Source organism: Tachypleus tridentatus, chromosome 1, assembly GCF_004210375.1.
Source record: "Tachypleus tridentatus isolate NWPU-2018 chromosome 1, ASM421037v1, whole genome shotgun sequence".
NCBI lineage: Eukaryota > Metazoa > Arthropoda > Merostomata > Xiphosura > Limulidae > Tachypleus > Tachypleus tridentatus.
Window position 1 is genome coordinate 171858620 of NC_134825.1, and position 25796 is coordinate 171884415.

Genomic DNA, 25796 nt, shown 5'->3' on the forward strand with positions numbered 1-25796 from the left:
GTGGAGAGGCACAATGTCAAGTGTGAGCCACTAGTGGACCTCCAGAAGGTGTTGTTCTCACCATTGCACATAAAATTTGGTCTTATGAAGCAATTGGTCACAGCTCTTGATAAGGAGTCTGCAACCTTCAAGTACCTTTGAGACTTCTTCCCTAAGCTGAGGCACTTTTCTTTATTCAGTGTCAGACCAAATACATTATAATCACATTAGCTGGTGTCTTCATTGGACCACAAATAAAGATCCTGAAATACACAGAATTTCCCAAGAAGCTCAGTAGGAAGAGAAAAAAAGTTTGGGGCAGCTTTGTTGCAGTGGTTTGGTGCTTCTTGGACATTCATAAGGCTGAAAGTTATGTAGAACTGGTTGAAGCTCTGGTGAAGAACTACAACAAAATGAGCTGCAGGATGTCCCTGAAAGTCCATATCTTTGACAATCTTCTTGATAAATTCAAGAAGAACATGGGAACATATTCACAGGAGCAAGACAAGCGCTTCCACCAAGATATACTGGATTTTGAATGCCACTACTAAGAAGCATATAACAAAAACATGATGGGAGACTATATTTGGGGGCAGATATGTGAAAAACTACTCACTTCTAAACATTTTTGTATCACTTTAGTGTAAATACATGTAAATCTTGATTCATATGTTGTTTTTTTCAGACCTTATGGAAATAAAAATGCACAAATTTGCCTGTTTTTGCATAGAAAATAGGTTAATTTCTAAATTTCTTCATCCAGGTCACAAAAGCAAAGTTTGAAGGGAATAATGGCCATTTTCTGTACTTTTACAACACAAGCAATTATGAAATAACACATAGTATCCAGGAACATAATTAAATAGTGTAATTTCTTGCTTTAGTTCTTGATTTATTGTTTCATATTTAAAAAAAATAAGTTTTATAATTTATTTCTAAATAGTAATAATCTATATACATATATATAATGTATAATAACTGAAAATGTGACTGTATATTACAAAATACTAGTCCACTAAAATGCAACCAAGACAGGGAATTCAAAAGGTCAGTTTTATATTACTGGATACATAACATGAATGTACATGCACCATGTCATTGCAAGTTATCTTACTTTAGTTAGTCATGACTGGAAGGTCAACATAATAATAAATATATAGCATTATGAGACTTAAGCTATTTACACTAAGCATTTGCATTTTCATGTTATAATATTTGGTCATTCTAGCATGAAGAAAACATAATTTATATTTCATAATCTTTTCATGATGTTTATGAAGTTGGTCAAGTGACAAACCCACATAATTAGAAAACAACATAAAACATAGTCTTACTAAAAACAAACGTTTGAAATGTATTTCGGAAGTTTTATAGATCACACAAATAATATTTGACATTTTTGGGATGAAGAATAGTTTTTAATTATAACATGAAATCACTTTACACTGAGACTAGTAATGGAACAGACTCTATTTTCACAAACAAATATTTAATTAAAAAATCAGATTTTTGTTACACAAAATACTTGTAATTGTTACATAAATTCTAACAGAGTTTACTTATGCTGTATCAAAAGTTAGACAAACCCACGTATATTATACTGAGCCTATTGCAAAATGGTTAATATACAGCATGTTACTGTGAGTTGAAGTTCGTTACAGCTAGATCTTGACTACAATCTATTTTGTTTTTAATGTAGAAGTTACTGGAGATGTAGCCTCAGGCCTGGGCTCAAGAAAGACCCAATATGTAGTTTTTTGTATCTGAGTTTTTAGTTGAGATCACAATGGGCCTGATAGAAGAATTTAGCTACACACCTATGTGACCTTTAATTTACCTGTAAAGATAATATACAATTTAGACATTGTTTTGAAGCGTGATTCCCAAACTTGTGAATTACTTACACCTCTTAAGATGAAATTAAAATGGTAAAGTAACATGACAAAGATTATATTTAAACAGAATATTACCTGGTTTACAAGGTTTTAAGTTGCCAATCCATTCTCCTAAACGACACTTTATCTCAGCATTAATAATTCTTTCATATCCATTGTTACACTCAAATGATAGCTTATCACCACTTTGAACTGAGTGCTGATGTCCATAATAATTATGTTGTTCCAGGTTGTGTCTATAACATCTTGCTGAAAATGTCAGACCAAATACATTATAGTCACATGCCTTGATAAAAAACATTACTTTAACACTGTGTATTTTAACTACCTTGGTCAGAACTGGACTATTAGCAACAGTACTATGTGAAGATCATATAAAAACTGTTGCACACACACACCAATAACAATGGTAAAAACCACTTACCTAATATGCATACTTAACATGCAAACTGTTATCAACAGATGACTAGAAACATGCAATTTGTTTTAATGAATTTCACTCTTTTCTGTACCAACAGCAAAAGGGACATGTGGAGAACGTCTCATGACCCTGGATCTGTTTTTTGCAAATACAAGATGCAGAAAGTAATATAATTCCTAAGTGTAACTAAATACTTGTTGATAACCATTTAATAAATGGGTTATGTTAACAAAATAACCTTTCTACATCCTGTGGAGTTTAAGATACACTAGGTGGAAGTCCTAATAAAGTGTGTAACAATATTATTCCATTATCATGTACAATTAGGTTATTAACAATAGCTTCTAATGGCTCAACATCACACTAAATAATTTAAGAAACTGTTTATTACACAACACAGTTAATAAAGACTAAACAAGTGACATTCACTTTAGTACCAAAGAACTAAAACCTACACAGTAATAGTTATCAAATCAACAGTAACAAAAACTATTAACTTAACACTTCAGTATTTAAAAAATAGAGCTCTCTATAAAATAATGTCACATGTTTACAATTATATCAACATAACATCATGTCACAAACAAATCAACAATAAACAGTTTGTACAACAAATATATCATCTGTGATGGTTTGTAAGATCATACACTGTTGTTTAAGCTCGGATAAAATGATTACACAAAATACAAAGAGAAAACATACAAGTTACCATTAATATAAATTATGTAATAATACAGTAATACATCTAATGATTATATGTCAACAGAATCCTGCATTTGAAGTAAGCAATAATACAATCTAAATACCTTAAAAGTTTTCATGCACTGGATTGAAGTTAATGTTGCACTTATATAGCATTTAAGAAGTATAGAAACACACTTTATGTACCTGGTGTTTTGATAATTTAATATAGAAAATGAAAAATTTCATAAACTACTGATCCTATAAGTATTGGAATTAGATGAAGAAGAACCCAAATTTTTAGAAAATAAAGTTTGGAAATGGCTTGAATAGGTAGTGAAAGAAATGGTATTATAAATGTACAATTTTTCAATAAGATTATTATATCCTGAAGTACTAAAAGGTTTTTGGTTTTTCACTGTGTACAGACATTTTTTAACACAGAGTTGCTTTGATTCGGTTCATTGTACATTGCTCTGTTCATCTGGTTAGAAGGTAATGGGCTAGTTGGTGACCTAATTTCTGTTTATATTGATATAAGTAGTTTAGTTATTAATTATGAGGAATTCAGGGTAGCTTTTAGAAGTTTTCATTGCATGTTTTGGGCAATAGGGAAGATTGGGAAGAAGTGAAACATCTGCTCTGATTCTCAGGTTTATTGACCAATTAAAAAAAAAGATAATATGATACAAGAAGAAATATGGTAATCACGTGCTAGAGGTAAGTTTTGCAATCACAACATTATTATTCACCTGTTAAAAGTTAATTCTAAGGAGGTAAACCGTGTCTTCTTGTGACTGAGATAACAGAGTGACTGCTATTGCCTATTAACAAAGCTAGGTACATATCAAATGCTGATAAAACACCTGAAACTTTTGTTAATTACTCGCAAGTAAAAAATACTGCTAAACATTTGGGAGAGACTATAGCTGGGAGTGAACTGGAACACCTTGTCTCTGTTCATCCGAGTACCATTTATTCATTGTTTCAAAAAAGCTTGAAAATGCCATTTGACATTTTGTCACACTTGTATACAAAGCAAATAGAGAAGCACATTTGACATTTTGTCACACTTGGCATTTTCAAGCTTTTTTGAAACAATGAATAAATGGTACTAGGATGAACAGAGACAAGGTGTTTCAGTTCACTCCCAGCTATAATCTCTCCCAAATGTTTAGCAGTATTTTTAAGCTGTTCCCTGACTTTTAATTTACCTAGTGTACTCAACAAAATTTTTTATTGTGACACATGACATGCCAAACCTGTTTACATTCACGTAATGGAATAATTACATAAGAATTACTTCTTCCTTTCAGAAAATATGCCTTTACAAATAAACAGTAAAGTCTATATGATTACATATACCTGAATATGGAATAATTATGTTTCATGAAATCTTTTATGTTAATGTTGCATTTCTCCCGATGCCATGTTCCAGTTCTCTCTCACAAGTCCAAGTTCACTCAAAAACTAAGCACCTTGCAAACTATGTAAAAATTCCAAAAATATAATACAATAGTAACACAATTTTCCTAATTTTAGGATTGCCTAAGTCATTTAATTCAAGTTTAAGTCAGTTGTGTAATGTACCTGCCAAATGAGCAACATTGTGACTGCTAAAAGAAGGGGCAGACCTCAGAGTGTATACAAAATGAAGTAAGTAACCAGTGAAAAGAATTTTATTCCTATAAATATGTTTTATATACCCCTGCACCTCTCTAAAATCTTAATACATGTTTGTTTAACAACAATTACTAATATTCTACTGGAACTGGAAAAAAATGTTTAGAACTGGTATACCAAAAATAAAGTTTAATATAGTTTATTATTGGTGCAATCTTCTTGGAAGAAATATACAGCAGAAGCAGATTACAAGCAGGGGCTATTAGGGCTGGAGTCCCAAGCCCAGACTTAAAAAATGACCCATGATGAGGCTTATTTACTGTTGTTTTATTTTACCTTAGTTTCAATCCCAACCATAACAAGCCCAGTAAGAAAAATTAGCTTCACACCCATCTGACTTTTAATCCACCCTGATGTACAACAATTATTTTCCTCTACAATACGAATATATTTCAAAGTTTACCAACACAACAACATATGATGAATAGATGTAAAGTATACTATAATACTATAGTCCTATTAAAAAACTCAACTTAAAGCCTTTGCATATAGCAGAATTACCATTCAATCTGCCAAAGGAACACATGATTAATTCTGTTGACTTAAAATTTAAAAGTTGTTACAGCTTACCAACACAACAGCATCTGGTGAACAGACATAAAATATACGTTCTTATTATAATATTATTAAAAACTAAACTTACTGTCTTTGCATACAGCAGATTTACCAATCCACTTTCCATAGGAACACGTAATTGATCCTTTTGATTGAAGAACATAGAAGCTGCTACAGTTATAAGAAACCACAGTTCCATGATCTCCTTCTGTCACCAACGGGTAACCATTCTCAATAAATGGAGGCCTGAGTCGACATTTTGCTGTAAATTAAAAAGTTGCTCACTATAAATACATTTATAAAGACTCTATTTCTAAGATACTGATTTATACTAATTTCATTTTTAATTAATAAGTTATACTAAAATAGAAAAAGTTAAATGATGCAAGATATTTCATAATGACAGTCCCTATTCACACATTTTTTTTTTAAAGTATACAAATACAAACTGTTGTGAATTCATAGAGCTCCTTGGGAACCTCAGATAGCATGTAGTAGTAGGTGTGACATCTGATATGTCTGAGGAATAAACACTTTGCAGAATAATATATACATAGCTTAATTAATATATACTTAGCTTAAATGTTTCGTTTAGTTCAGGGGTTCCCAACTGGTGGGTTGCGACCCCAGGGGGTCGCAAAGCCTTGGCAGGGGAGTCGTGTAGCCTTGTTAGAAGTAGCTTGGGATAACATTAATTTTATTTCATCAATTACATTTTCAAGTCACGAGTGCCAAAAGGTTGGGAACCCCTGGTTTAGTTCCTTCATATGATTTTTTTATTTTATTTTATTTTACTAAGAGTCAGGATTCATATGAATTATAAAATAACAAATCCTCACTGGTTAGACAGTTAAAATTATACAGTGAAAAGGATGTTTGTTTTGAATTTCGCACAAAGCTACTCGAGGGCTATCTGTGCTAGCCGTCCATAATTTAGCAGTGTAAGACTAGAAAGAAGGCAGCTAGTAATCACCACCCACCGCCAACTCTTGGGCTACTCTTTTACCAACGAATAGTGGGATTGACCGTCACAATATAACGCCCCCACGGCTGAAAGGGTGAACATGTTTGGTGTGACGGGGATGCGAACTTGTGACCCTTGGATTAAGAGTCACATGCCTTAACACGCTTGGCCATGCTGGGCCCAGTGAAAAGGAAAAGCTAATCGAAACTTAACGTCTACAAGCTTATAACATGACATTATGTTTTGGGACAACAAGAGACTTATTGATCTATTGTTAAAATACAATGAGAAGGATTAAACTGCATGCAAAGAGTTACAGAATTATTAGATTGTAAAGGTTTAGTTCCTGCCTAGTGCAATTTTCACCATTCTAGTTTCAGGTTCCAAATTCCTCATTTCTATTATTTTTACTTACAATTTTTCCTACTTAAGACACTTTTACTGGATTATAGATCTGCAATGCACACAGAGAATAACTTATAATGAATATTACAAAACTTACACTATCACACAGTATATAATGAATGAAATTCTGACAAAAACACTTTACATTGACAACCCATAGCTTTTTTAACTGGAATAGCAATTTATACAAATGGCAAACATGCCACAGTTCACATTTATGTAAGGAACCATCTCAATATGTACACTACACTGCAGCAACAAGCAAACACTGCTTAACACAAAGCAAAGTGTCCCACCCCTCAAATGAATAATCATTACTCTCTTGGGTGTCAAACAAAAAGAGAGAAAAAAAATTGTCTAATTGAAATTAGCATGTCTAGTGTTAACTGAAGAAGAAATCTATGTCTGTCAATGTACACATGCCTAACAACAGCACTTCTTTCTTGTGGCAATAACAGTTTGCTAATATAGGTAAGGGTTATCTCTGACCTTTCCTCTCATTTTTCAGTAGCCATAAACAAAAATGCTCCATGAAAATTTTAGAATAAAAAAAATTGGCAAAGATGGAGAACAATTCTGTACTGTGCCAAATACAAATTCAATTATTCAGATAAATCTGTACAACTTGTAATGAAACACAGATTATGGTCAAGGAAGAATTCAAATTTGCCAAACATGTTTTAACTGAAGTACAACGAGGAAGAATCTCTAATAGTACTGCTTTATCACAGTCAAAGTGGATACAAGGTGAGGTTACCAAAGAATGTGATAAAAACTTGACATATGATGTTTAAATTTAGTTTAACTGTACTGAATCAAGTCCTTGTGGCATATTAACACAAGTGGTAAGAACTTATGGAAATAAGAATCTTATTTTACATCAGTGATGAAAGGGAAACTAGATGGAAAATCATCTACTTTAGGTTTGATGCTCTGTTAGCTTTGCTTAGAGAACCAACTCAATCTTAGAGAATTGGTGAGAAATTAGGGTTCCATGTATAAACTGCAATTGTGTTGTCCACACTTTTAATAATCACAATGTAGAAAAGCTCTAGTTTAACCAGACATAGTTATTTGGGAGTTTGTAAGTTCTATGGCTCAATAATCATAAATTAACATATTTCAAAATCACCAAATTGTTGTATTTTCATTTTTGTTGAGCCTGACTATGAATGATAAGTAAATGAGAACCCAGTTATTAATGATACTATAGCAATAAACTCAGTATCTCCAGTGGCACTAAAAAACAAAACAAAAGTACTTCTTTAAAAAGATCTAAAATCTCCCAAATAACCTACAAATGACCTGTTTCTGTCCATCTTTAGATGTTAATCTGATGTTGACATAACTGGTAGTTTCATATATTTGGATTAAAAGGAGAAAAATTTAAATAAATTTGTTTTTTTTTTGTTGTTTTTTTTTAGAAATAAAATTTCAGAAAACCACAAGACAAAAGGTTAATATGCTGTAATAAAATCTAAATAAAGTACCACTACAACCAGGGTCACACAAAAATAGAAGTCTAAAATAAAACTCTTATACAACTAGAATGCAAGTATTACCACCTTCAATAAAAAATAATTAATAAACCTGTGCCTGGCCATAAATAGGTACAAATGTTAATAAATAATACAACATAAATCTAAAAGTTATTCATTTAAGTAACTAACAAAGGAGACAGGAAAAAGAACCAGAAGAAGAAAAACCTAATTCACCAAGAAAACATAAAGTTACAAAATTAAACCACATCTCAATATTAGAAACAATAATCAAGCAATGAATCACTCTAAGTATCTCATGAATTAACTTGTTTTCAAGCTCAAGGAAAGCATTTTTTTTAATTATGAAACCATGTGGTTATTATGATAAATCTTCACATTCTTTCACAACATTAATATCTGTACATCACTGCTACGTGGTCTTTCACAACATTAACATCTGTACATCACTGCTAGGTGGTCTTTCACAACATTAACATCTGTACATCACTGCTAGGTGGTCTTTCACAACATTAACATCTGTACATCACTGCTAGGTGGTCTTTCACAACATTAACATCTGTACATCACTGCTAGGTGGTCTTTCACAACATTAACATCTGTACATCACTGCTACTTGGTCTTTCACAACATTAACATCTGTACATCACTGCTACGTGGTCTTTCACAACATTAACATCTGTACATCACTGCTACTTGGTCTTTCACAACATTAACATCTGTACATCACTGCTACTTGGTCTTTCACAACATTAACATCTGTACATCACTGCTAGGTGGTCTTTCACAACATTAACATCTGTACATCACTGCTACGTGGTCTTTCACAACATTAACATCTGTACATCACTGCTAGGTGGTCTTTCACAACATTAACATCTGTACATCACTGCTAGGTGGTCTTTCACAACATTAACATCTGTACATCACTGCTAGGTGGTCTTTCACAACATTAACATCTGTACATCACTGCTAGGTGGTCTTTCACAACATTAACATCTGTACATCACTGCTAGGTGGTCTTTCACAACATTAACATCTGTACATCACATCTGTACATCACTGCTAGGTGGTCTTTCACAACATTAACATCTGTACATCACTGCTACGTGGTCTTTCACAACATTAACATCTGTACATCACTGCTAGGTGGTCTTTCACAACATTAACATCTGTACATCACTGCTAGGTGGTCTTTCACAACATTAACATCTGTACATCACTGCTAGGTGGTCTTTCACAACATTAACATCTGTACATCACTGCTAGGTGGTCTTTCACAACATTAACATCTGTACATCACTGCTAGGTGGTCTTTCACAACATTAACATCTGTACATCACTGCTAGGTGGTCTTTCACAACATTAACATCTGTACATCACTGCTAGGTGGTCTTTCACAACATTAACATCTGTACATCACTGCTAGGTGGTCTTTCACAACATTAACATCTGTACATCACTGCTAGGTGGTCTTTCACAACATTAACATCTGTACATCACTGCTAGGTGGTCTTTCACAACAACATCTTACACACTCTGTGGTCTTTACATTAACATCTGTACATCACTGCTAGGTGGTCTTTCACAACATTAACATCTGTACATCACTGCTAGGTGGTCTTTCACAACATTAACATCTGTACATCACTGCTAGGTGGTCTTTCACAACATTAACATCTGTACATCACTGCTAGGTGGTCTTTCACAACATTAACATCTGTACATCACTGCTACTGGTCTTTCACAACATTAACATCTGTACATCACTGTGGTCTTTCACAACATTAACATCTGTACATCACTGCTGGTCTTTCACAACATTAACATCTGTACATCACTGGTGGTCTTTCACAACATTAACATCTGTACATCACTGCTAGGTGGTCTTTCACAACATTAACATCTGTACATCACTGCTAGGTGGTCTTTCACAACATTAACATCTGTACATCACTGCTAGGTGGTCTTTCACAACATTAACATCTGTACATCACTGCAGGTGGTCTTTCACAACATTAACATCTGTACATCACTGCTAGGTGGTCTTTCACAACATTAACATCTGTACATCACTGCTAGGTGGTCTTTCACAACATTAACATCTGTACATCACTGCTACTTGGTCTTTCACAACATTAACATCTGTACATCACTGCTAGGTGGTCTTTCACAACATTAACATCTGTACATCACTGCTACGTGGTCTTTCACAACATTAACATCTGTACATCACTGCTAGGTGGTCTTTCACAACATTAACATCTGTACATCACTGCTAGGTGGTCTTTCACAACATTAACATCTGTACATCACTGCTAGGTGGTCTTTCACAACATTAACATCTGTACATCACTGCTAGGTGGTCTTTCACAACATTAACATCTGTACATCACTGCTTGGTCTTTCACAACATTAACATCTGTACATCACTGCTAGGTGGTCTTTCACAACATTAACATCTGTACATCACTGCTAGGTGGTCTTTCACAACATTAACATCTGTACATCACTGCTACTTGGTCTTTCACAACATTAACATCTGTACATCACTGCTAGGTGGTCTTTCACAACATTAACATCTGTACATCACTGCTACTTGGTCTTTCACAACATTAACATCTGTACATCACTGCTAGGTGGTCTTTCACAACATTAACATCTGTACATCACTGCTACATGGTCTTTCACAACATTAACATCTGTACATCACTGCTAGGTGGTCTTTCACAACATTAACATCTGTACATCACTGCTAGGTGGAACTTTGGTCAGTTTCATAATACATATATATTGAAAACCTAGATGCTCAAGATGGAAGGTGGTTTTAAAACTGTGTAAGAAACTATGTATGGTGGTTGTTAAAAGAGATCAAAGTAAAATGTTGAAAATAAAACCACAAAGAAGTTAACTGCACACATATATGTGTTATTGTTGATACAATATTTCAAGCAATGCCTTTCTTCAAGTATCACTAACTGAATAGTAAATTTGTAAATGAAACATAATATCAACAATAGTACATATACATTTTTGAAAAAATATATATGTGTGTGTATATATATACACACACACACACATACATATATACACACACACACACACACACATATCTGTAGTTAAGTTATTGGTGGTTTTACCTTCAATATTTTTCTTTTATGCTAGGGATGTAAGGTGAGTTAGCCGTTTAATGTAACTAAAAATTCAAAGTTGAACTAAATTATAAAAGAAATAATAAATGAATGGTAAAAAACATAACAAAATAAAGGCATAACCAGCTATCTTACAGCATAATACAAATATCCAGAGAGATGGTAACTAATGTACCAGGTAAGAAAGATTCATTGTTGTTAATGGAGTAAGTATATTTTAATAAGATCATTCATTGTTAATAAAGAGATTTGTTTCAAAATATTTCCATTATTATTCTATAGGCATCAAATCCATGAATTGTTCATATAAATTAGTAGTAATGGTCCTATATTTCCAACAAAATGTAGATCAAAAACTTAAATAAGCAAAAATTACTTTTTTTTTATTAATAAAATTCTAGAATTTTAGTCAACTGAGATCAAAACGTTACAAATGACTAAAATAACTACTGAAAGTTCTCTTGTTGGCTTACAATTTAAAAATTCAAAATAGATTAAATGTTATTTGTGAATCATTACTTTTCCAGGGTTAATGTGGTTTTAATTTAAAAAATTTTCTCAGTTTTGCTTATCTCAATGAGAAGCACATCTAATATAAATATGAAAGAAAACTAAAATATGGAGAATTTCAGGCATCATTCACGTAACTTAATAAAAACTATTAATTTATCAATAAATTCTTAGTATTACTGTTAACAGCTATAACAAAAAAACCTAATATGTACACTTGCTCCAATTAAAGCTGCAAAGTCAATTTTCATTCAGAATATTTTTAAGCATCAAATAGTGACTTTACAATACAAGTGCTTTACTGTAGACAACATTTATAATAGTCTTAGCTTCAGCTTTCCTTAATTAGTAGGAGGAGGCAATACTATATATAATGGAGTCAAATCTAAACTAGATCTAAAATTAGATTAATGGACAGCATTAGCTCAGAAGAGGAGGGAGTGACCTCTCACTAAGCCAGCCCTGATTTGTGGAGTATATTAATTTATATATATTAGAAATTACCATATATGCCTTTAAGTGAATACTTATTACCTGGAACACATCTAGGCACAGGATCCCACTGTCCATCATTGCAAATTATTTCATGGCCACTTGAGATACGCCTCAAACCTCGAAATTCATAATCACTATTGCACTTAACAAACGAATTCTCCCCATGAGGTTTTGGCACATCCTTTTCATCCTATCAGTGAAATACAGTAAGATAAATCATACTAAAATTAACGAAAACAAATATCTGACAAAACAAAAGTGCTAAGATGGTTGAATCCTCTTTTGAAGATAAAATTTAGTCAAAGCACTGGTTAAAATATATCCACAAAAGCTCAAGTCCATGACATGACATGACCTCAGGCTCAGCCTAAATTCTGATTTACATGACATTTATCTGGGAAAGTAAAAAAATGGATAAAACTAATTAAAAAGTGCACAAAAATAACAATGACAGTGGCACTTTTAATTACATAGCTAATAATTAATTGCAATTATTGTAATATTCCCTTTTGTATCATTGCATACAGTGTATTAAATTGACTGCAGTATAACCATATTAAGTGTTAGTTAGTTCTGCACTTCTGTATAGATGACTTGATTTGAACACAAGTTGCTGTTATTGAAAATGATAATATCAAACCTGAAGACATGGTACTTTGAAGGACAAGTGTTAAGAATTTGTTTTAAATAGAATAAAAGAGATAAAGATATAAAGTAAAATATACTTTTATCTGTTTGAAGAAGACAGGCCACAGACAACTAGTTGATTTGATTAGAATTAGAATTAATATATTATGATAAGTGAAACTCAAATACACATAAAAACAATAATTCAATATAAAAGATAAACTAATAAAACTGTATTTACTAAAAATAAAACTAAGGTTTCTTTTCTGTCTCAATAGCTTGGTTGAGGTTACTATTTGCAACTCTGTTACCATAGAATCCTTCCACAAACTAACCAACCAAGATATTATTTTTGTAAGCATTCCAAGTTATTCATGTACACAGTCAAGTTTTCAAGTGTTCCACATCTACAAGGCTTAAATTCTGTTTAAAAATGAAGTAATATTTCTACCAAGTTGAATCAGCAATGGTGTTCCTAGATTCAGAATTGTTTATGTTCCACATGTTTGATGACATTCAGTGATAGATCATCCATAATAAGCAGCAGATGTAGTGTTATTTGTTCATGAGTCAGGAATTTTCATGTAGAAACCTGTAAAATTGATTAAGAAAATACCTAAGCCTTCATTTTTGAATATTTACATAACAGCAGTGCACCATACTTCACCTAATCACTTTATGTTAGTTGTAGCAAGAGTAATGTGCCACTGCACACATCAAGAAATTACTACTGAGGTGTTAGCATGGCACTGGTTCTTCTATACTGGCCAAAAATGATTAATTCTGCCAGATTTTGAATTCCCTTTTGTGCTCACGTGAGTGAAGTTCGTCACACCAATATCTCCATCCAAGAATGTCAAATGTAAGTTTCAAACTGGTACAAAGACATCAATACTGTTCCTTTAACAGGGCTCCTGGTAATTATCTGAGGTATGTCACATACCTTCTGATTAAACAATACTATAAACAAAGCATGCATGCACACTATGAAAACATTATCGACAGGTCAACTTTTCAGTAATGAAATAAAATACAGAAAACTTACTTCAACAGGGCAAGAATTCCAACCATAATAGCATCTACCATACTGGTGTTTAGATACAAATTTTCCATTAGCTAGAGGTGGGAACTGACAGTGCCCTGTACAATGTAAAAGAGTACCAGTTAGAGGTAATTAAGTCAACATACATCATATTACATTAATAATGAAATAACAGAATATCTACGGAAAAAAAGTGAGAAAAAAGCCAAATTAGATTTTGATAGATTATATCAATGAATGGTCAAGATCTGAAACATATTTACAGAAAAGTTAATAACAGAGAATTCTAGATATAAACAACCACTGACCTTTGGAAGAAAGGCTTGACCATAAATAAAATTATTAAATGGAATTTTGCAATATACTTCTGGAAGGTGTTTTTTGATTGGATTGGCTAGTTTACAGTTTACCCTTAAGTTCACCTGAGCATGACAAGTTACTTGCCATTAAACATTAGAACTTCTAGAAGGTGTTTCTTGATTGGATTGCCTAGTTTACAGTTTACCCTTAAGTTCACCTGAGCATGACAAGTTACTTGTTATTAAACATTAGGAGCAGTAAGACAAACAAATATCAGTAATCTATTAAACTAAGAAACTTAAAGATAATAACACAAATAAATACAAAGTTAACCCAGCAGAATTTGTGAGATAATTTCCATTACTTTTAATAATATATCAGAACTTTGAAACAATTTAAGTTTTACATTTTACTTAATTAAACCATTAATAGTACATAGACAAATATATAATAGTTTTTATTTACATCTTAACAATGATGTTTTCACAAAGGTGTAGCAACTTTTAATACCTAAAACATGATTTCTAAGCACTACTTTAAAACATGAAAATAGAAACACAGGCCTAAATTTTCAGTAGAATTTTCTGTTATTTGGGTATAAGCAAATGGTGAAACATTTTACTTACTAATGAATAAACTATATATTTATGATAAATACGACAGATATGTACATATATTCAATATATGTGTGGTACCAGGTTGAAGGAATTTTTAGTGTTGCTCCTTAAATTCTCAAATAATTTATTTTTTGTTACTGGGATATACAAAATAACTTACTTAAACATTTAGGTGGATCAAAGGTCCAGATTCCTTCTTCCACACACTTCAGTACTTTAGATCCTACCATTGTAGTTCCTTCATCACATGCAAATATTGCTAGGGTACCAATGGTTATCTTCTCAGATGGAAGAACCATTCTCCCACCAACAGGTTTCTCAGGCCTTTCACAAGCTTGTTCTAGGATAGAAAACTTTATAATTACTGATATATTAATATTCATATAAAACAGTTTATATTAAACAGTATGGATTTGCATGCAATTTTACATAATTGAAAATTATTAATTTAAAAAAGGGGAATCTATGTCTATTCTATTTGCCATTTGCCAAAAGCCATCACTGTGACTGCCAATCAAATGCTTAAAACTGAGCATGGTACTCTCTTTCAATCTGTATAGCTTAAATATGTACATTATGGAAGACAGGCTAGATCTTGATGTTTGTGTAATATGGTTTAAATATGTACATTATGGGAGACAAGCTAGATCTAGATGTTTGTGTAACATGGTTTAAAGATGTACATTATGGGAGACAGGCTAGATCTAGATGTTTGTGTAACATGGTTTAAAGATGTACATTATGGGAGACAGGCTAGATCTAGATGTTTGTGTAACATGGTTTAAAGATGTACATAATGGGAGACAGGCTAGATCTAGATGTTTGTGTAACATGGTTTAAAGATGTACATTATGGGAGACAGGCCAGATCTAGATGTTTGTGTAACATGGTTTAAAGATGTACATTATGGGAGACAGGCTAGACCTAGATGTTTGTGTAATATGGTTTAAAGATGTACATTATGGGAGACAAGCTAGATCTAGATGTTTGTGTAATATGGTTTAAAGATGTACATTATGGGAGACAGGCTAGATCTAGATGTTTGTGTAACATGGTTTAAAGATGTACATAATGGGAGACAGGCTAGATCTAGATGTTTGTGTAACATGGTTTAAAGATGTACATTATGGGAGACAGGCCAGATCTAGATGTTTGTGTAACATGGTTTAAAGATGTACATTATGGGAGACAGGCTAGACCTAGATGTTTGTGTAATATGGTTTAAATATGTACATTATGGGAGACAAGCTAGATCTAGATGTTTGTGTAACATGGTTTAAAGATGTACATTATGGGAGACAGGCTAGATCTAGATGTTTGTGTAACATGGTTTAAAGATGTACATTATGGGAGACAGGCTAGACCTAGATGTTTGTGTAACATGGTTTAAAGATGTACATTATGGGAGACAGGCTAGATCTAGATGTTTGTGTGACATGGTTTAAAGATGTACATTATGGGAGACAGGCTAGATCTAGATGTTTGTGTAACATGGTTTAAAGATGTACATTATGGGAGACAGGCTAGATCTAGATGTTTGTGTAACATGGTTTAAAGATGTACATAATGGGAGACAGGCTGGATCTAGATGTTTGTGTAACATGGTTTAAAGATGTACATTATGGGAGACAGGCCAGATCTAGATGTTTGTGTAACATGGTTTAAAGATGTACATTATAGGGAGACAGGCTAGATCTAGATGTTTGTGTAACATGGTTTAAAGATGTACATTATGGAAGACAGGCCAGATCTAGATGTTTGTGTAACATGGTTTAAAGATGTACATTATGGGAGACAGGCTAGACCTAGATGTTTGTGTAATATGGTTTAAAGATGTACATTATGGGAGACAGGCTAGATCTAGATGTTTGTGTAATATGGTTTAAAGATGTACATAATGGGAGACAGGCTAGACCTAGATGTTTGTGTAACATGGTTTAAAGATGTACATTATGGGAGACAGGCTAGATCTAGATGTTTGTGTAACATGGTTTAAAGATGTACATTATGGGAGACAGGCTAGATCTAGATGTTTGTGTAACATGGTTTAAAGATGTACATTATGGGAGACAGGCCAGATCTAGATGTTTGTGTAACATGGTTTAAAGATGTACATTATGGGAGACAGGCTAGACCTAGATGTTTGTGTAATATGGTTTAAAGATGTACATTATGGGAGACAGGCTAGATCTAGATGTTTGTGTAACATGGTTTAAAGATGTACATAATGGGAGACAAGCCAGATCTAGATGTTTGTGTAACATGGTTTAAAGATGTACATTATGGGAGACAGGCTAGACCTAGATGTTTGTGTAATATGGTTTAAATATGTACATTATGGGAGACAAGCTAGATCTAGATGTTTGTGTAACATGGTTTAAAGATGTACATTATGGGAGACAGGCTAGATCTAGATGTTTCTGTAACATGGTTTAAAGATGTACATTATGGGAGACAGGCTAGACCTAGATGTTTGTGTAACATGGTTTAAAGATGTACATTATGGGAGACAAGCTAGATCTAGATGTTTGTGTAACATGGTTTAAAGATGTACATAATGGGAGACAGGCTAGATCTAGATGTTTGTGTAACATGGTTTAAAGATGTACATTATGGGGAGACAGGCCAGATCTAGATGTTTGTGTAACATGGTTTAAAGATGTACATTATGGGAGACAGGCCAGATCTAGATGTTTGTGTAACATGGTTTAAAGATGTACATAATGGGAGACAGGCTAGATCTAGATGTTTGTGTAATATGGTTTAAAGATGTACATTATGGGAGACAGGCTAGACCTAGATGTTTGTGTAACATGGTTTAAAGATGTACACAATGGGAGACAGGCTAGACCTAGATGTTTGTGTAATATGGTTTAAAGATGTACATTATGGGAGACAGGCTAGATCTAGATGTTTGTGTAATATGGTTTAAAGATGTACATTATGGGAGACAGGCTAGATCTAGATGTTTGTGTAACATGGTTTAAAGATGTACATAATGGGAGACAGGCTAGATCTAGATGTTTCTGTAACATGGTTTAAAGATGTACATTATGGGAGACAGGCTAGATCTAGATGTTTGTGTAACATGGTTTAAAGATGTACATTATGGGAGACAGGCTAGATCTAGATGTTTGTGTAACATGGTTTAAAGATGTACATAATGGGAGACAGGCTAGATCTAGATGTTTGTGTAACATGGTTTAAAGATGTACATTATGGGAGACAGGCCAGATCTAGATGTTTGTGTAACATGGTTTAAAGATGTACATTATGGGAGACAGGCTAGACCTAGATGTTTGTGTAATATGGTTTAAAGATGTACATTATGGGAGACAGGCTAGACCTAGATGTTTGTGTAATATGGTTTAAATATGTACATTATGGGAGACAAGCTAGATCTAGATGTTTGTGTAACATGGTTTAAAGATGTACATTATGGGAGACAGGCTAGATCTAGATGTTTGTGTAACATGGTTTAAAGATGTACATTATGGGAGACAGGCTAGAACTAGATGTTTGTGTAACATGGTTTAAAGATGTACATTATGGGGAGACAGGCTAGATCTAGATGTTTGTGTAACATGGTTTAAAGATGTACATTATGGGAGACAGGCTAGATCTAGATGTTTGTGTAACATGGTTTAAAGATGTACATTATGGGAGACAGGCTAGATCTAGATGTTTGTGTAACATGGTTTAAAGATGTACATGTATGGGAGACAGGCTAGATCTAGATGTTTGTGTAACATGGTTTAAAGATGTACATTATGGGAGACAGGCCAGATCTAGATGTTTGTGTAATATGGTTTAAAGATGTACATAATGGGAGACAGGCTAGATCTAGAGATGTTTAAAGATGTACATTATGCTAGACCTAGATGTTTGTGTAATATGGTTTAAAGATGTACATTATGGGAGACAGGCTAGATCTAGATGTTTGTGTAACATGGTTTAAAGATGTACATTATGGGAGACAGGCTAGATCTTGATGTTTGTGTAATATGGTTTAAATATGTACATTATGGGAGACAAGCTAGATCTAGATGTTTGTGTAACATGGTTTAAAGATGTACATTATGGGAGACAGGCTAGATCTAGATGTTTGTGTAACATGGTTTAAAGATGTACATTATGGGAGACAGGCTAGATCTAGATGTTTGTGTAACATGGTTTAAAGATGTACATAATGGGAGACAGGCTAGATCTAGATGTTTGTGTAACATGGTTTAAAGATGTACATTATGGGAGACAGGCCAGATCTAGATGTTTGTGTAACATGGTTTAAAGATGTACATTATGGGAGACAGGCTAGACCTAGATGTTTGTGTAATATGGTTTAAAGATGTACATTATGGGAGACAAGCTAGATCTAGATGTTTGTGTAATATGGTTTAAAGATGTACATTATGGGAGACAGGCTAGATCTAGATGTTTGTGTAACATGGTTTAAAGATGTACATAATGGGAGACAGGCTAGATCTAGATGTTTGTGTAACATGGTTTAAAGATGTACATTATGGGAGACAGGCCAGATCTAGATGTTTGTGTAACATGGTTTAAAGATGTACATTATGGGAGACAGGCTAGACCTAGATGTTTGTGTAATATGGTTTAAATATGTACATTATGGGAGACAAGCTAGATCTAGATGTTTGTGTAACATGGTTTAAAGATGTACATTATGGGAGACAGGCTAGATCTAGATGTTTGTGTAACATGGTTTAAAGATGTACATTATGGGAGACAGGCTAGACCTAGATGTTTGTGTAACATGGTTTAAAGATGTACATTATGGGAGACAGGCTAGATCTAGATGTTTGTGTGACATGGTTTAAAGATGTACATTATGGGAGACAGGCTAGATCTAGATGTTTGTGTAACATGGTTTAAAGATGTACATTATGGGAGACAGGCTAGATCTAGATGTTTGTGTAACATGGTTTAAAGATGTACATAATGGGAGACAGGCTGGATCTAGATGTTTGTGTAACATGGTTTAAAGATGTACATTATGGGAGACAGGCCAGATCTAGATGTTTGTGTAACATGGTTTAAAGATGTACATTATAGGAGACAGGCTAGATCTAGATGTTTGTGTAACATGGTTTAAAGATGTACATTATGGAAGACAGGCCAGATCTAGATGTTTGTGTAACATGGTTTAAAGATGTACATTATGGGAGACAGGCTAGACCCTAGATGTTTGTGTAATATGGTTTAAAGATGTACATTATGGGAGACAGGCTAGATCTAGATGTTTGTGTAATATGGTTTAAAGATGTACATAATGGGAGACAGGCTAGACCTAGATGTTTGTGTAACATGGTTTAAAGATGTACATTATGGGAGACAGGCTAGATCTAGATGTTTGTGTAACATGGTTTAAAGATGTACATTATGGGAGACAGGCTAGATCTAGATGTTTGTGTAACATGGTTTAAAGATGTACATTATGGGAGACAGGCTAGATCTAGATGTTTGTGTAACATGGTTTAAAGATGTACATAATGGGAGACAGGCTAGATCTAGATGTTTGTGTAACATGGTTTAAAGATGTACATTATGGGAGACAGGCCAGATCTAGATGTTTGTGTAATATGGTTTAAAGATGTACATAATGGGAGACAGGCTAGATCTAGATGTTTCTGTAACATGGTTTAAAGATGTACATTATGGGAGACAGGCTAGACCTAGATGTTTGTGTAATATGGTTTAAAGATGTACATTATGGGAGACAGGCTAGATCTAGATGTTTGTGTAACATGGTTTAAAGATGTACATTATGGAAGACAGGCTAGATCTTGATGTTTGTGTAATATGGTTTAAATATGTACATTATGGGAGACAAGCTAGATCTAGATGTTTGTGTAACATGGTTTAAAGATGTACATTATGGGAGACAGGCTAGATCTAGATGTTTGTGTAACATGGTTTAAAGATGTACATTATGGGAGACAGGCTAGATCTAGATGTTTGTGTAACATGGTTTAAAGATGTACATAATGGGAGACAGGCTAGATCTAGATGTTTGTGTAACATGGTTTAAAGATGTACATTATGGGAGACAGGCCAGATCTAGATGTTTGTGTAACATGGTTTAAAGATGTACATTATGGGAGACAGGCTAGACCTAGATGTTTGTGTAATATGGTTTAAAGATGTACATTATGGGAGACAAGCTAGATCTAGATGTTTGTGTAATATGGTTTAAAGATGTACATTATGGGAGACAGGCTAGATCTAGATGTTTGTGTAACATGGTTTAAAGATGTACATAATGGGAGACAGGCTAGATCTAGATGTTTGTGTAACATGGTTTAAAGATGTACATTATGGGAGACAGGCCAGATCTAGATGTTTGTGTAACATGGTTTAAAGATGTACATTATGGGAGACAGGCTAGACCTAGATGTTTGTGTAATATGGTTTAAATATGTACATTATGGGAGACAAGCTAGATCTAGATGTTTGTGTAACATGGTTTAAAGATGTACATTATGGGAGACAGGCTAGATCTAGATGTTTGTGTAACATGGTTTAAAGATGTACATTATGGGAGACAGGCTAGACCTAGATGTTTGTGTAACATGGTTTAAAGATGTACATTATGGGAGACAGGCTAGATCTAGATGTTTGTGTGACATGGTTTAAAGATGTACATTATGGGAGACAGGCTAGATCTAGATGTTTGTGTAACATGGTTTAAAGATGTACATTATGGGAGACAGGCTAGATCTAGATGTTTGTGTAACATGGTTTAAAGATGTACATAATGGGAGACGGGCTGGATCTAGATGTTTGTGTAACATGGTTTAAAGATGTACATTATGGGAGACAGGCCAGATCTAGATGTTTGTGTAACATGGTTTAAAGATGTACATTATAGGAGACAGGCTAGATCTAGATGTTTGTGTAACATGGTTTAAAGATGTACATTATGGAAGACAGGCCAGATCTAGATGTTTGTGTAACATGGTTTAAAGATGTACATTATGGGAGACAGGCTAGACCTAGATGTTTGTGTAATATGGTTTAAAGATGTACATTATGGGAGACAGGCTAGATCTAGATGTTTGTGTAATATGGTTTAAAGATGTACATAATGGGAGACAGGCTAGACCTAGATGTTTGTGTAACATGGTTTAAAGATGTACATTATGGGAGACAGGCTAGATCTAGATGTTTGTGTAACATGGTTTAAAGATGTACATTATGGGAGACAGGCTAGATCTAGATGTTTGTGTAACATGGTTTAAAGATGTACATTATGGGAGACAGGCCAGATCTAGATGTTTGTGTAACATGGTTTAAAGATGTACATTATGGGAGACAGGCTAGACCTAGATGTTTGTGTAATATGGTTTAAAGATGTACATTATGGGAGACAGGCTAGATCTAGATGTTTGTGTAACATGGTTTAAAGATGTACATAATGGGAGACAAGCCAGATCTAGATGTTTGTGTAACATGGTTTAAAGATGTACATTATGGGAGACAGGCTAGACCTAGATGTTTGTGTAATATGGTTTAAATATGTACATTATGGGAGACAAGCTAGATCTAGATGTTTGTGTAACATGGTTTAAAGATGTACATTATGGGAGACAGGCTAGATCTAGATGTTTCTGTAACATGGTTTAAAGATGTACATTATGGGAGACAGGCTAGACCTAGATGTTTGTGTAACATGGTTTAAAGATGTACATTATGGGAGACAAGCTAGATCTAGATGTTTGTGTAACATGGTTTAAAGATGTACATAATGGGAGACAGGCTAGATCTAGATGTTTGTGTAACATGGTTTAAAGATGTACATTATGGGAGACAGGCCAGATCTAGATGTTTGTGTAACATGGTTTAAAGATGTACATTATGGGAGACAGGCCAGATCTAGATGTTTGTGTAACATGGTTTAAAGATGTACATAATGGGAGACAGGCTAGATCTAGATGTTTGTGTAATATGGTTTAAAGATGTACATTATGGGAGACAGGCTAGACCTAGATGTTTGTGTAACATGGTTTAAAGATGTACATAATGGGAGACAGGCTAGACCTAGATGTTTGTGTAATATGGTTTAAAGATGTACATTATGGGAGACAGGCTAGATCTAGATGTTTGTGTAATATGGTTTAAAGATGTACATTATGGGAGACAGGCTAGATCTAGATGTTTGTGTAACATGGTTTAAAGATGTACATAATGGGAGACAGGCTAGATCTAGATGTTTCTGTAACATGGTTTAAAGATGTACATTATGGGAGACAGGCTAGATCTAGATGTTTGTGTAACATGGTTTAAAGATGTACATTATGGGAGACAGGCTAGATCTAGATGTTTGTGTAACATGGTTTAAAGATGTACATAATGGGAGACAGGCTAGATCTAGATGTTTGTGTAACATGGTTTAAAGATGTACATTATGGGAGACAGGCCAGATCTAGATGTTTGTGTAACATGGTTTAAAGATGTACATTATGGGAGACAGGCTAGACCTAGATGTTTGTGTAATATGGTTTAAAGATGTACATTATGGGAGACAGGCTAGACCTAGATGTTTGTGTAATATGGTTTAAATATGTACATTATGGGAGACAAGCTAGATCTAGATGTTTGTGTAACATGGTTTAAAGATGTACATTATGGGAGACAGGCTAGATCTAGATGTTTGTGTAACATGGTTTAAAGATGTACATTATGGGAGACAGGCTAGACCTAGATGTTTGTGTAACATGGTTTAAAGATGTACATTATGGGAGACAGGCTAGATCTAGATGTTTCTGTAACATGGTTTAAAGATGTACATTATGGGAGACAGGCTAGATCTAGATGTTTGTGTAACATGGTTTAAAGATGTACATTATGGGAGACAGGCTAGATCTAGATGTTTGTGTAACATGGTTTAAAGATGTACATAATGGGAGACAGGCTAGATCTAGATGTTTGTGTAACATGGTTTAAAGATGTACATTATGGGAGACAGGCCAGATCTAGATGTTTGTGTAATATGGTTTAAAGATGTACATAATGGGAGACAGGCTAGATCTAGATGTTTCTGTAACATGGTTTAAAGATGTACATTATGGGAGACAGGCTAGACCTAGATGTTTGTGTAATATGGTTTAAAGATGTACATTATGGGAGACAGGCTAGATCTAGATGTTTGTGTAACATGGTTTAAAGATGTACATTATGGGAGACAGGCCAGATCTAGATGTTTGTGTAACATGGTTTAAAGATGTACATTATGGGAGACAGGCTAGATCTAGATGTTTGTGTAACATGGTTTAAAGATGTACATTATGGGAGACAGGCTAGATCTAGATGTTTGTGTAACATGGTTTAAAGATGTACATTATGGGAGACAGGCCAGATCTAGATGTTTGTGTAACATGGTTTAAAGATGTACATTATGGGAGACAGGCTAGACCTAGATGTTTGTGTAATATGGTTTAAAGATGTACATTATGGGAGACAGGCTAGACCTAGATGTTTGTGTAACATGGTTTAAAGATGTACATAATGGGAGACAGGCTAGATCTAGATGTTTGTGTAACATGGTTTAAAGATGTACATTATGGGAGACAGGCTAGATCTAGATGTTTGTGTAATATGGTTTAAAGATGTACATAATGGGAGACAGGCTAGACCTAGATGTTTGTGTAACATGGTTTAAAGATGTACATAATGGGAGACAGGCTAGATCTAGATGTTTGTGTAACATGGTTTAAAGATGTACATTATGGGAGACAGGCCAGATCTAGATGTTTGTGTAACATGGTTTAAAGATGTACATTATGGGAGACAGGCTAGATCTAGATGTTTGTGTAATATGGTTTAAAGATGTACATAATGGGAGACAGGCTAGACCTAGATGTTTGTGTAACATGGTTTAAAGATGTACATAATGGGAGACAGGCTAGATCTAGATGTTTGTGTAACATGGTTTAAAGATGTACATAATGGGAGACAGGCTAGACCTAGATGTTTGTGTAACATGGTTTAAAGATGTACATAATGGGAGACAGGCTAGATCTAGATGTTTGTGTAACATGGCTTCAATCTATCACTAGGCGATGGGGGGGACTGTGATCCTACCAGTAGTATCGTGTCATAAAGGGCAGGAAACCTATATACAGACAAACGATATGCAACATCAATATCAATACAGTTGCAACAGTAAGTTAATAATTATTATGGTATGTATCATCATGCCTGCCACATAAACATTAAATTATATTCAAAGTCTGTATGCAGCCACATACTTATTGACATACTAAATTATGAGACTCCATATAAACCACAAGCTGGTTGTACAGCTGCTGTTATTTGCTAAGTAGTCAAATAAACTTGAAAACTACCCTACACAATGGTGTACTGACAAATATTGTCCAGATTTTATTAAAATACTCACAGCTATTTCTGAAGTAAGCTGATGGAACAATATTGAATAATAATAAAAATATAAAAGAGGATCCCTATTTTTAACCACTACCTACCATGGTTCATGATAATTTATTATTAACTATTACTAAATATGGAGTGAAAAAATAATTTTGTCAAATAAACTGAATAAAAAGTGGCATATATCGTTTGTATGCTTTTCATATTTCATTTTGTAAACCTTATTTTTGACAATTGTAGTACATTAATTCTAAAATATAGTTTGATAAATTATTCATTATTTGTTTCTTTAACAAAACAGAAAATTCTGACATAATATTCAACATAAATTTTCTATTTCAAATAGAGAAGTATTTAAAAAGTCGTGTACAACATTATAGTCTACATGCTGTCAGATTTTAGCAGTGATGAATCAAGTAATAAATTGGACTTTGTCTCCAGAATAATTCAGAACAATTAATTATACAATACTAAATATTCTTCAAAACCTATATGAATTAGAAGCACCAGATATGCACTAAAAGTTTATAAAAAGCTGAGCCTTGCCTTTTTTGTAATTTATTT

At 33.8% G+C, this 25796-nt stretch overlaps 1 protein-coding gene across 3 annotated transcripts in view; it reads right to left on the reverse strand.

The window, feature by feature from the left end:
- Window positions 1-25796, reverse strand: part of LOC143230312 (uncharacterized) — a 138336-nt gene that overhangs the window by 93955 nt on the left and 18585 nt on the right. For all 3 annotated transcript variants that reach the window (XM_076463628.1, XM_076463635.1, XM_076463618.1), the window contains exons 4-8: window positions 14986-15165; window positions 13912-14006; window positions 12279-12429; window positions 5303-5476; window positions 1950-2123 (exon numbers count right to left, since the gene is read on the reverse strand). In XM_076463628.1, the coding sequence (XP_076319743.1) occupies window positions 1950-2123; window positions 5303-5476; window positions 12279-12429; window positions 13912-14006; window positions 14986-15165 (774 nt within the window). The remainder of the gene's footprint in view (window positions 1-1949; window positions 2124-5302; window positions 5477-12278; window positions 12430-13911; window positions 14007-14985; window positions 15166-25796) is intronic.